At 41.9% G+C, this 14,465-nt stretch overlaps 1 protein-coding gene across 1 annotated transcript in view; it reads left to right on the plus strand.

The window, feature by feature from the left end:
• LOC122676804 (calreticulin-like) overlaps positions 1–14,465 on the plus strand; it is a 49,327-nt gene that overhangs the window by 1,876 nt on the left and 32,986 nt on the right. Inside the window, 4 exon segments of the mRNA XM_043876372.1 lie at positions 4,992–5,187; positions 6,246–6,331; positions 13,522–13,623; positions 13,744–13,969. Coding sequence (XP_043732307.1) covers positions 4,992–5,187; positions 6,246–6,331; positions 13,522–13,623; positions 13,744–13,969 — 610 coding nt within the window.

Genomic DNA, 14,465 nt, shown 5'->3' on the forward strand with positions numbered 1-14,465 from the left:
CAAGTATCAAGCTACATGCTTTAGATCATCAGCTAAAATTAAACATGGTGGAGACACATCAGCTCTCATTCCCACATTCCTCAGTGACTGGCCTCTTATTGAATGAGATGGCAGCTGAAGCAGAGCAGAAAATGAGGATCAGGCTCAGAATCAGAAGGTAGAGACAAGTTTACCACTAAACATTGTAAGCTCACCAAGGACAGGAACTGGGACTAATTCATCCTGCCACTTAGAATAAATGTTAAAGATGTGATTTTTAAAAAGATCATTCTGGTTATAAAACTGAGAACAAATCTGAGATGGGCAAGACTGGTAGCAAGGAGACAAACTAAGAGACTTTTAAAAAGCCAAGCAAGTAGTAGCAATAGTTTAAATGTGAACAGTGAGAATAATGACAGCAAGGATAGAGAATGGGAAAGATACTGTACTGCATAGTTATTGAAAAATGTTTTGGAAATAAGATTTTAAAACTCACTAAATGATGGAATTAGAGAAGAGGGAATAAACGGAGGGAGAGGTAAGACCAAGGTTTCAAACTTGCGCAACTGAGTAATTATGTAGTCAAGTTTCTTTTTTTTTTTTTTAAGGAAGAACAAAAACGGCTTGTATTTCTCAATATGAAGTTTCCTTCCTTTACACAGCTGTTTAGAAATGTGATTTTTTTTTTAAAGTTTCCAGGAAAATGTACTTCCAACTTTCCACAGCCAAGATTTATAGGTGCAAATTGCTTCAAAATGCATTCTGTTGTTGCTGGTTTGTTGCCTTCTCTTCCTAAACTTCCCACCAACTGCTTTTTGTTATTGCTGTTGTCATGTTTCTTAATTGGCCGTTGTTGGGCATCAAATAAAACATTTACAAAATGCTGCCTCCTTAAGAGAAAACACAGACACCTACAAAAACTGGACTATCCTTTGCTGAGTGTGGAGGAAACAAAAGATCGAGTTTAAATATAGGAAAAGCAAAATAAGACAGTCTCTTTTGCCCACAAACAAATCCCCATTCTTTCCCACCCTTTCCTCCAGCTAGAGAGCAAGAAAGTGAAATGTCAAGTTTAGGAAAACGCAGCTTAGATTTTGAGGCAGAAGGGAGCAGGGGAAGGGAGAGAAAACACTAAGAAGTCTAGACTCTCTGTTTTAAGGAGAGAAAAAAAGGAATGCACTTATCTTTTGACCTCCCCTTCTAAAGTCCCCTTGGAGGTATCTGCACATTCCAGCTACCCTGGGCTTTAAACATTTCACAAACATCCCCCCACCCAACCCTCAGATGGAATTGACCCCTCATTCTCTTATGCCCCACCTATTCTCTGAGCAAATTTCTAACAGAGAGTCTGAGACAACTAATTGCCTTAATTATCACGTGGTTCACAGAGGCTGAAAGTCCCCCCTTGACAGTGGGTTCTTTGAGGACTTGGTCATATATACATTCTCACCTCAGCTCAGTGCCTGATACAGACAATAAGGAAACAGTGGAAGCAATTTAGCAGCAGCACCAGGCAATCTAGATAAAAGGTAAGGGGAAGCAAGGGGGGCTGGTTTGCTAGAAACAGTTTTCACTTATATTTATTTTGCATTTATTTGGATGGCTTTAGAGGAGTTAATAGAGATTAAGGGGCTAAATCTCCTGAGCCGCCTTTCCTAGTAAATGTCAAGGAAAAGGTAGCTTCTCAAGTCTATAATCTCCTTGAGGTCAGTGACTTATTCACCTGTATATCCCCAGTGTGAGAACACTGCATGGGACACAGCAGCCCCCACTGGATGCTTGTGAAACTGAGTTGAATTTAGCTCCTTGCTTTTCTCCTATTGACTTACTTGGTGGCTCGGACAGTAAAGAATCTGCCTGCAATGCAGGAGACCCAGGTTCAATCCCTGGGTCAGGAAGATCTCCTGGAGAAGGAAATGGCTACCCACTCCAGTATTCTTGCCTGGAGAATCCCACGAATAGAGGTGCCTGGAGGGCCAAAGACCATGGGTCACAAAGAGTCGGATGTGACTGAGATGTAACACTTTTCTCCTGTTACTGTTGACCCTTGAACCATGCAGGGCTAAGGGCTCCCACTCTTAGCAGAATGGAAAATCCCTGTGTAATTTTAGAGGTGGTGCTCTCTATCCACATCTCCCTATCCACAAGTTCAACTAACCATAATTCAGATAGTACCATGGTATTCTATAGAAAAAAATCCAGAAATAAGTGGACCTACACAGTTCAAACCCATGTTGTTCAAAGGCTACCTGTGTTCCCTTTTCTTTGAATGAGCTTTCCATATCCTCTGCCTGGGGGACTTTTTACTGATCATGCAAGTCCCAATTAAAATGTCAATTCTTGTTTGAGGGCTTCTTCAAACATCCCCCTTTGCCAACAACCAGATAGAACTAATTTTACCCTTTGCTATGTCCTGCAGCAGATCATACACTCCTCTAAGCAGATAGCAATGATCTCACCACACCCTTAATGAGTTCATATACACAATGCATTGTGATCATGTATGCAACATTGTCAGGACATGTTAGGAAGACAATTCTATCTACTGGGACAAGGATGGATGTCATGCTGGATTCAAGAAGCCCATGGTCAAGAAAACAGAAGACGATGGAGAGGAGAAATGTTAAGTGATTAGGAAAAAAAAGGAATCAAGGGGGACTCCAGATTTCTAGCTTAGGAACAAAGGCAAAGGTTGGGTTTGGGGAACTCTGATAAATGTAATATTGGACATACTGAATTTTACATATGTGGCACAGCTGGGTAGAAATAGGTCTTCAGCAGGCAAGTGGATAGAATTAGAAGCTCAGGAAATAAATCTGAGTGAGAGTTACAAGTTCAAGAGTTTTAATCCAGAGATGGTAACTGAAGGGGTGGGAGGCTCTGAAATCACCAGCAAATGTGAACAGAAAGTATGGTTCAGGAGGGAATCCTGGAGGACAGAAACATTTTAAAAAGGGGGAAAGAAAGACAGAAAGAGAGAGAAACCAAGAAAGAAGACTGAGAAAGAACAATTAGACTAGAGAAAGAATAGAGGGTTTGGGGAAGCCAAGACTGAAGGAGAACATTTCAAGGTCTTATGCAAGAAATGAAGCAACCTCCTCCCCTGTGAACTCTGTTTATAAGGTTATTGGCAGATAATCAGAGAGGAAAGTGAGGTGGGGAGACAGGGAATAGACTAGACAGTGAACTTTGGGAACATGATGAAAAATGAAAGGTGAGAGGGAGGGACCCTGTGACATGAAGAAAGAATTTCCAAGTAGTAATGAAAATCTAGTCTAGTTGAGTTTATTAGTAGCACAGGTTTGTCTGGTTGTGGAAACTTTTCCCCCCAGCAATTCTTAGTAACTTGACAGTAGGAACAGAGAAAGCACATAATTGGAATTATCCAAGGTGGGCTTCCTTGGTGGCTTAGAGGGTAAAGCGTCTGCCTGCAATGCGGGAGACCCAGGTTCAATCCCTGGGTTGGGAAGATCCCCTGGAGAAGGAAATGGTAACCCACTCCAGTATTGTTGCCTGGAAAATTCCATGGACAGAGGAGCCTGATAGGCTACAGTACATGGGGTCACAAAGAGTTGGACACGACTGAGCGACTTCACTTTCTCTTTCTCAAGAGGATTTAGCAACTGAAGCGACTTAGCACACACATGTGCAAGGGGATTTAGAGAGTAGGGGTGGCAAGAGGACTGGGAAAAAAGGAGTTGAGAGTGCTGACTGAGGTGAGAGAGATCATGAGATCTAGGCTGATTGTAGCAGAAAAGTGAAAGTACAGGCAAGGAGGATAGAATAGGAGAAAAGAGTCAAGAGGATCCCCTCTGAGGTTTAAGAGATTGAGAGCCTGGTGGTAGAAGGTTATGATCAGAGGAGCTTCAGATTTCAGGGGCAGAACAGTTCCAGGTGATGGAAAGGTAAGGGTTGAAGTGTGTGAAGAGGTATAGAAGTCAAGGAATTGTGAGGCCACTGTGCTGGAAAATTCATTTACATGGAAGCTGAAATTACCCACTTGATGGCAAGGGTTGAAGTGGAGAGGAAAGCTGTAGGACAGGTGAAACGGCCTTAATGAAAGAAGTTGCTCAGTGACTAAATGATAAAAGGAGATTCTTCTGTGATTCCCAAACCTTTCCAGGGGACTAGGCAAAAGACTAGAGAGGCTAAGTTGAGTTTAGAAATTATTTGTGGATATCAGTTATCTATCAATATGATATCCCTTCACAGGACCAGGATGGAGTTTCTCCAGTTGCTGCAGCAAAATAGCATCAAGAACTTCTGAGAATTGGTCAGTAAGGAAATAATCAGAGATTTATGTGTTAGGATCTTGTTTGTAGTACTAAAACCCTGGAAACAACCTATAACCCCAGCAAAATGGAAAAGGTTATAAACATGTTGTAATAGATCTGTATGATGGACTGAAGTACAGTGATTAAAAATGGTTTGAGACATAATGAAAAAAAGTATAATATAAAATTATACATACATATGAAATGGTTAAAAATTACATATGTAGTATGATTCTAATTTTATTAAAAATGTGCACATCTTTCCAGAACTAGAAAAACATCTGTAGTCAGTTTGTGGGATTGTGGTCAATTTTACTTTTTTCTTTATAATTCTTCAGTCTTTTCCAAATGTTTGACAAGTAACAGACATTGTATTTATAATAAGAAAAAAATGCCATTTGTGAAGGAATTTAAAAAAAGAATACAGTAGAAAAACACCACAAGGTAATTACACCAGCTCTGAATTTTCCAGATATTTGTCATCTATAATCATAATACGTCTGCCTACTTAAGGAACTGGGATAAGCCAGCATCACAGTTCAAGCATAGATAGCTTATCAGATCCTGCCAGAACAGACTTCTACCCCAATCAGGAACCCTGCAGATTTCCTATGCCTTGTTCCTCATTCTGTATTTGTCTAGGTCTCCATGTGAGCTGACACTGCAAGTCCACTTTGCAAACTTGGAGACAAGTTTCTGCAGCCAAAATTTTGCAGTATACTCATTTACTGTTTTCAGGAAGTAGCCTTCACTAGCAGCAGCTCTGTGTCAAGCCCCAGACCAAGCACTGAGGACAAAAATCAGTCATGGATGGTTCCTGTCGTCAAGGGATGCAATACATTGCCACCCAGGACAATTCGTGCTACACCAGTGAAGAAGGGTACCAAGGGAGCACAGGGAAGGCACCTAAGCCAGTCTACTGCCAGGGTGGAGAGTATCAGTCTGCACTAGAAATAGCCTTTCTCTCCTGTTCATACCCACTGCTAGCACCTTGACGCAAGCCTGCACATTTCATGCTTAGATTTCCACCACAGCTTGGACCTATCAACTCCACTGTTGCTCCCTTCAGCCTGGCCTCCACAGTGACTATGGGAGTCATTCACATTTCTAAAGAAAAGATAAAATTTAATTCCTTACTTTTCAGCCTTACTTTTTGTGTCACTCCTTTCCCCATATCCAAACATGACACTAGTTTCCTAAATTCATTTCATTGTTGATCTATGTTACATCTTCGCTACTTCTGCCACCTCTCTGCTAAATGTCTTTCCTCCTCTATGTTTGTATAAAAAAATACCACTCATCATTAGGGGTTCTACTTAAATGTTTGTCGTGTCTTTCATGAAAATTTTCTTTCTCTTTTTTTTTAGACTGCCCCACTCCCTCCATCTATGACTTTCTTGATTTCTCCCCCCAACTAGTTAGATTAACATTCCCTCATTTGAATGCCTACTATCGCACTTGTAACCTTTGATTTACACATCTGTCTTTTTCATTAGATTATAAACTCTCTAAAGGCAGGAGATTTAAAATTTTTATTCATCTTAGTATCCCAAGTACCTAGCCCAGGAGTTGGCAAACATTTTCTGTAAAGTGCCAGATACTAAATACTTTAGGCTTTGCAGACCGGACCTTCTCTATCGCAACTACTTAACTCTGCCATTGTACGGTAAAACCATAAATGAATGGGCATGGCTGTCTTACAATAATACTTTATTTACAAAATAAGTAGTGGGATAGATTTGCCTTTGAACCATAGTTTGCTGATCCCTGACCTAATGTGTGATGGACTTACAATAAATATTTAATTAATTTCTCTTGAATGTAGAATGAAGTGGTAGAAGCAAGATTTGTATCTCATTACATTCTGTAGTAGATGCTAATGGCTTGCTGTCTATTTTTTTATTGGCATTCACTTCTGTACACTGAAGCCACTTACAGGGAATACTTACAGTTCTTTGCCTGAAGGCTTTAATTTTTTTTTTCCTTGTCCAGAGAACATACTTGGCCTGTGGGCAAAGCAAGCTAAACATTTCAGAGGTTTAATGTCACAAGAAGCTGTCCTGAACTCCATATGGATGGTGAGTTGGTGGATAATAGCCCAGCTTCCCCGCCCCTCCACTGAGACACCCTGAATGTGTCCTATACATTGGCTCCCGGAGTTCCCCAGCATAACTGAGCTCCAGCTGGCTACCATGGTAACTAGCTTGATACTGTATACATTTTTGGCTTTGTTCGCTCTCCTGTCTCACTGCCCTACTCCCACCCAAGTTTCCAGACATCACATCCTAAATAAGTTACTTGGATTCCAACTGAAACCAAGAAACATACTACCACAACTAAACATTCTACTACACCAAGATGTGTAGTAAGTAGACCTTTGCTAAACTGTTTCTGTTACCTGTAAAAGTAACATAGAAATCATTGGTATCCCCTAAAATATTGACATAGAATAATCCAGCTATTATAAAAGGGGGAAAAAAGAAAGAAAATAAAAAAGAAGAGGACTCTTAGAGATTGGAACATAATAGAATAGCTTCTGCTATAAACCAGCTGTGTGACCTTCGACAAAACACGTAACCTCTCACACAAAGAGACTTTGTTCTCTTTCTGGGAAATAGAGGCAGTATAACTTCACTGGGTTTTTGTGAAGATGAAATAAGACAAGGCACTTAAAATGTTTCAGCAAGTACCCCAGATGGAGCTCTAAGATGGTTTTCTCTCCAACTCTAAAATTGTTTTCCCAGTTCTCATTCTCCTTGGCCTCAGCTGACTTATTTTTCATATCATCATACAGTGTTGTTATTCCTAATAGTGTTTTGCTCATTATATTTTTCACCTGCATATGGCTTTTCTCATTTATATTGCTAGCTTCCAAGGACAAGGGCTTTATCTTATGCTTATTTATAGTTAAATGAATTCATATTTTTGAAATGGTTTGCAGAGTGCTTTGTTATTGCTCACCTCATCTCATCAATATGTTTTGAGCACTCACTGTATGCCAGTCATTGTACCACACATTCAGGATACAGAGGGAAGTAAGATTTAGTCTCTCATTTAAGAGTTTACTGAAGGAGATAGATTTTGATGGTATAAAAATAAATTATCATACAATGAGATGTGTCAGGGGAGGGGTATGATGGAAGGCTTTGAAATCTCCAATTATGAAATTATTTGCCTGAGAAAGACAGTGACTGACCTGAATTCCAGTGCTACCTCCACCCTCGACTGGCATGGAACACTGGCCAAGATACTTAAAACTTTAGACCTCAGATTCTTAAGCTGGGAACTGAGAATAAAAATACCTCCCACACAAAATTACCCTGAGGACTAAATAAGATGATAAATATATAACTGGTGTCTAATACCCAGGTGCCCTTCTTTTTTTCCTTTCTTTCTAGGGAAGGTAGCAAAGGATTCCACAAGAAATAGCATTTAAGCCGAATTTACCAACATGAAAACTTTGCTTTCTTACTTAGGGAGGAGGAACTAACACAGTAGAGTAGCTACTAGGAATGCGGCAGTCTCTCTGGGGTTTCCCAGAATGAAGTGTTAGTTGCTCAGTTGTGTCCGACTCTTTGCAACCCCATGGACTGTAGCCTGCTAGGTTCCTCTGTCCATGAGATTCTCCAGGCAGGAATACTGGGGCGGGTTGTCATTTCCTACTCCAGAATGAAGAGGGGAAGAATATTCCAAGCAAAGAGAACAATATAGTAAAGACAGTGTTTTGAGACTATGCACATTTGGGGAATGGTTCATCCTTCCAGATGGGGTACGGTAAGGTAAAAAACCAGTGAATCCATGGTGGGAGATGAGGCTAGACAGGGAGACCTGGGCCAGATTAAATATTGTTTGCAAAGTTCTTTTCCTTCTAATATCTATTGTTTAGAGTTTAAACATCCAGCTAGCACTGCAGAATTGCAGACACACTGTCTTTAGACAGAAAAAAGTTCTCACAGTTCCATAGCGTTCCAGACCTCGAGTGGAAGCATATCAATTACAAGGATATAACCTCCTATCTAATTCCCAAGGCTACACAGTGATTTCCAAAACATGGGCCTTGGTGCATAATTTATGCTTTCACTTTGTAGCTTTGTAATTAAATCTGCAGAGGATTTGGAGATAAGCACAGCAGTACTGGTACAACTCCTTGCATATATAAACACACCATACAGGAGAAGAAAATTGATGGTTTTCAACACTCCCCTATATATGTAGCTAATGACAGATTGTGTTATGAGTGCAATTAAGTGGACCCAGGACATGTCTAAACTGACAAATAAAAGATTAAAAAGTATGTGAACTGATGGTCCCATACCATCCTTCCTGATCCAAATTTCTGTTGCAGAGTTTGTACCGTAGATTTCAGCTTTCTGATACTTATTATATATGCTCTGAACTATTTTCTAGGACCTCTGTTGGAAGAAATGTGACAGTTGTCAAGTGTTTACTGTATTCTGGCATTTTTAGGATAATTTCCTGTTCATATTACTGAACGCTTACTCTTTGTTAAGTGCTCTAGGTATGCAGTGGAGAACAAATAAGACTTGTTTCTGCCCTCATGCAGCTTCTAAGTATCTCAAGTAAACCTCATAACAACACTTCAAAATTAAAATCTTAAAGTGAAGGTAATGAGAGCTAGGTGAGGTCAGTAATTGGCCCCAGAGCCAACTTATACATTAGGCACAGCAGACAGTGTTTAGGGCCCAAGAAAACATTTTAACATTAATTTCTTTTTAAATCAGAATTTTAAAATGAATATATAATAATGAATCCAGCCTGCATTTGTCTTTATGCCATGCAGAGAAAAATATATATTTAAGTACTTTTTATTTTTTAATGGAGGTTGGGGCCCATGAAGGCATAAGTGCCTAGGGCCTACAAAAGTCTTAATATGGCCCTGATTGGCCCAAGGTCACACTGCAGGTAAGGGAAGGTAAGGGACAGAACAAGGTCAGGCAGGCCCTGGTGAGCCTGACATCCCGTTTGATTAGATGCATCTGGAAGGAAGAAACTGTGCCTTCATTCCTCACTTGGTATCTAATTCCTAGGGATAGCTCAGTAAATGTTGAATTAAATTATATTGACACCCCAAATTGCTTTATACAGTGAACAAAGAACAGTAAATTCTTACAGATTTTTTTTTTTTTTTGGCCATGCTGGGTCTTTGTCGCTGTGTCCCGGCTTTCTGTAGTTGCAGGAGGCTGGAGCTACTCTCTCGTTGCAGTGCACAGGCTTCTCACTGAGGTGGCTTCTCTTGTTGTGGGGCACAGGCTCTAGGGTGCATGGACTTCAGTAGTTGTGGCACATGGGCTCAGTGGTTGTGACTCATGGGCTCTACACCACAGGCTAAGTAGTTGTGGCACACAGGCTTAGTGGTGTGTGGGATCTTCCTGGACCAGGGATGGAACCCGTGTCCCCTGCATTGGCAGGCGGATTCTTAACCACTGCACCAACCACTGCACCACCAATTTAGGAAGTCCTAAATTCTTACAGATTGAAGAAAACTCTGTGAAGGCCGCAAAAAAATCATAAGGGCCTACCTATCTGGAAAATAAACCTGTAAATGAAGTCTATGAATTTTATCAATTTGTAGAATTTTAGGGTCAAAAGATTAAAAGACAGCTTTCTTTCCTTGCAAAGATGCTTATCTTATACTGTGTATATCAGACCTCTGCCAAATCTCTGATGTCAGCATGATGTCCTAAAGATAAATGCAATTATGTAAATAATAAAAATTTAAAATACAGCCATTCATTTCACATTCAGTCTGTTAGGCACTGAGGATATACAAACAAAGAAGGCACAATGCCTTTGAGAAACACATGTTTAACTTAATCTACTTGTTTCACAAAAAAAGAACAGAGTTTGCAGGAATGTTACCAAAGTAATACAGATGATTCCAATTTATCAGAAGTGAAACATAATATAATTTCTCACATGTGGGAGCTTCCTGGACCAGGGAAGTATAATAATGGTATTGATTTTGAGTATAATAATGGTATAGGTTATTAGTGTTAAGGGTGCACTCCTAGCACTTATCATCTCAAATTCCGTTCAAAACTCTGAACCCCACCAGTGCCTAGAGCAGCAATTCTCAACTGGAGACCAGTTCTACATACAATCCCCAGAGGGACATGTGGCAATGTCTGCTAGCTCAGACGGTAAAGAATCTGCCTGCAATGCAGGAGTTGCAGGTTCGATCCTTGGGTCAGGAAGATCCCCTGGAGAAGGGAATGGCTACTCACTCCAATATTCTTGCCTGGGGAAGCCCATGGACAGAGGAGCCTAGTGGGCTACAGTCCATGGGTTGCAGAGTCAAACACAATTAAGCACGCATGGAGATATTTTAAATTGTCACATCTGTAGGGGAGGGAGAAGTGCTAGCAATATTTAATGACTAAAAACTGCTAAATATCCTACAACTTGAAGGAGAGACACCCCTCCCCCACACCCACTCCCCGCAACAACAAAGAATTATTTCGCCCCAGATATCAACAGCATTGAGGTTGAAAAACCCTGCCCAGAAGAACCAGATCCAAATTCCTGCTGGCATTCAAAGCCTAGACCTTGAATTTGGCCCTTCCCACCTTTTCATTTTATTTCCTTGTGCCTTGTTCTCTGGGCCCTCTATCTTCCCAGGAATGCTCCAGCCCTATCAGAGAGTCACAGAATTTTAAAGAATGATTAAGCACTGGGCTCTAATGTGAGACAGACCTGGCTTTACAGTCAGTCAACTGTGTATCCTTGGGCAAGTTACCACTATCCTTAAGATTCAGTTCCCTCTTCTGTGAAGTGGAGATTGCAATAGTTACTGTTTTGGAAAGGATGGCATAAGATGATGCAAGTAAAGCCACTGGACACTGTTTGTCACATCTTTATGACTCTGTGCTCTTGCTGCTCTCGTCTTGGTTTTTTTGGTTTTTTTTTTTTTTTGGTTTTGTGTGTGTGTGTGTGTGTGTGGCCACTCTACTTGGCTTATGGGATCTTAGTTCCCTGACCAGGGGTTAAACCCAGATCCCTGGCAGTGAGGGCATGAAGTCCTAACCACTGTACTGTCAGGGAATTCCCATTCTTGTCTTTTTTAGGGAGCCAAACTCAGGCCCCCGAGTTCCCAAGTTATCTGCCTAAAGTTCTGTCTCTCCAGGTGGCTCAAGAATTCCTGGAGGCTGAGAATTAGGTCCTAGCTGGCTTTGTCTCACCAAAACTTGGCACAGCATCCCGTCCGCAGTAGATGATCAGGAAATGTTAGCTGAATTGCAATTATGGCACTACCTTTAAGAGAAGACAGCCCTGCCAATGGCTAACAAATCGAGAATTCTAAGGGAATCTCTTTGAAGCTCTGTAAGAGCCAGTCATTGTTTCCTTTGCTGCCTCCACTTCTTTATTTTTTTTTAAGCCAACAAATACCGTAAATCTGTGCAAGTTCCTATTCTGATTAATGCTTTGATTTAAATTTTTTTTTTTTTTTTTACTTTTTAGTTGGAAGATAATTGCTTTACAATGTTATGTTGGTTTCTGCCATACATCAACATGAATCAGCCATGGGTACACATATGTCCCCTCCCTCTTGAACCTCCCTCCCATCTACCACCCCATCCCACCCCTCCAGGTTGTCACAGAGCACTGGACAGAGCTCCCTGTGTCACAAAGCAAATTTCCACTGTGCTGCATCCATTTCCTCTGCCCACCTCTCAGAGTTGCAATTCTCCAGGCCTGGGGTACTTGCATGATTCTTGGCCAATCTCCTCTCCCTCTTAGAAAAAAAATCCTCTATCTACATGGGCTAAAATGCCACCTATATGACCCCAAACTTATATTTATATCTAGGATCTCTTCTATGAACTCCAAATTTAGATATTTTAACTGAGAACTCAATAACCTTAACTGATTTTATGTTGACATCCTTAACTTAGCCCACAGCAACGAAAGTGACCTTTTGAAAATATAAATCCAATAATGTCACTCCCTTTAAGGTTTCCCATTGCACCATTTATAAATTCTTCCCATGACCTACAAGCCTTGATTTCTCATCTCCTGACATTGTCCCCTTTGCTCACTCTGCTCAAGCCACGTTGGTTGTCTTTCCAATGTTGAAATAAGACACCTCATTCCCCTTCTCTGAGCCATTGCCTTTGATATTGCTTCTGCCTGGAACACTTGTCTCCAGATTAGTACAAGGCTTTTCATTCATATCTCAACCAGTATCGCCTCTTGAGGAGGACTTGCCTTCCCTCTCCCTTCCTATCAGCCTCCTGCCATCTCTCTCCAACTCTCTAGGTCATAACCTTGTGTTACTTTTTCAAATGTCTATCATTATTGATATTCGTTTGCTTCCTTAATGATTTTGTCTCCCCAACTAGAAAGTGAGCCCCATGAGAGGAGGAGAATTGTCAGCCTTATTCTCCACTGTATCCTCAGCACCTAGCCCAGTGCCTGGCACATAGTAAGACCTGAAAAAACAGATACTGACTAGCTGAATCACTGAATAAAGGTGCAGAGAAAGCCCTGGAATGAGAAGGCTTAAGTTCTAGTCCTTGTCCCATTTCTGTAACCTTGGCAAGTCATTTTGTCTCTCAGAGTCCACAAGGTAAGTCTCACAAGATAACACCCACCTTATACATTTAGTATGAGGATCAGATGATAGAATGCGTGGTAAGTTCTTGGCACAGTGCTTAGCACACAATAGGATGATCAACTAATATTGGTGCTTTTCCCCCCTCTTTGAGCTTCACTAGCCTCGCAACAAGGGAAATGACACCGATTACATGGTATTGGGTTATGATAGAAGTGACAGTAAGTGACAAGTCTCTCCCTCTTCTGGGCCTTTGCATATAGTATTCCTTTTGCTCCTCTCTCCCCATTTCTTCCTCCCTGGTTCACCTTATCACCCACTTCAGAAAGCCTTCCTTCAGATCTCATGCTGATTTAGAGCTTCTTCTGGGCTCCCTTCCTCCCTAGGTGTTTCTGTTAGACATATCTCATACTGTTATTGTTCAGCATAAGCCCAGTGGATGGATGGGTAGATAGGAGGAAGGATACATGAATAAAGGGAAAGGGGGTAGAAGGATGCAAGGTCAGAAGGATGATGGAAAGAGGGTAGAAGGATGGATGGACCGTCAGAAGGATGATGGAAGGAAGCATGTGAGAGCACTTTGAAACCGGCTGCACCAACAGTGAGCAGGCTCTCAGGGTCCCAGAGGCCAGCCTCAGCTGCTCCTCACGCCCCCACTCCTTAGGGACCCTGCCCTCTAGCTCCCTCAACACTTAGTGGCCTCCCCGCATCTCCGTCCTCCAGCACTCGCAGCGCGTGGTCCCTAACCTTTGGCTGCAGTCATTATCATCCCCGAGGCCGCAAATGCGAGACAGTCAGGTGCGGGGTGCGGGTGACCTCAGCCATCGCCCCAGGGCCCAGGCAGAGCCTGTAACACCTGTCTAGGACAGCAGCTCTCCCGGTTTGGGCGTAAGGACACCAACCTCTGCAAGATGAAAGGGCTGTCGCGCTGCTACTGCTGCTGGCTACTGCGCGCTGGGGGCGCGGGCGCAGCGCCTGATCTACCTGCGCGAGGAGTTCCTAGATGGGGGTAAGAGGCTCCATAGAATGGGAAGGCGTGGGAGAGCGAAGGTAGACGGGACCCTACCTGCTCGTCCTCAATCACCTGCCCCAGCCTTGAACAGTTCAAATCTCAGCTCCTTCCTCCCTGGCTCTGTGATCCTGGGTTAGTAGTTTACCCTGTCTACAAATTAATTTCCTTGCCTATGAAATGAGGACAGCCAAAGACACCTTGCAAAAATTGTTCTGAGAATTCAGTGAGATAAGGCCTGTAAAGCATTGCCCCTTGTATATAGAGGATGTGCAATAAGTCTACGGCCATACCACCCTGAACGCGCCCGATCTCGTCTGATCTCGGAAGCTAAGCAGGGTCGGGCCTAGTTAGCACTTGGATGGGAGAAGATGTGCAATAAATGCTTGTTCCCTTCCTGTCATCCTAAAAACACTAGTGAACTCTGGAGGGAAAATGTGAGCACTAATTGTGATAGTAAAATTTTGTGTGTTTCATAGAATATCAGAGCTCAGAGGATCTGGGAGTTCTCCCTTTCCTCCCTGGAATGTCTCAGGAACATCAGAGAATTACGGTAGAGCTTATTTACCTAAGGACAGATGTCCAATGGTACTGTGTTTTAGTCCACAAAGTATTCTCTGTGTGTGTGTGT

This window comes from Cervus elaphus, chromosome 20, assembly GCF_910594005.1.
Source record: "Cervus elaphus chromosome 20, mCerEla1.1, whole genome shotgun sequence".
In the NCBI taxonomy this organism is placed as follows: domain Eukaryota; kingdom Metazoa; phylum Chordata; class Mammalia; order Artiodactyla; family Cervidae; genus Cervus; species Cervus elaphus.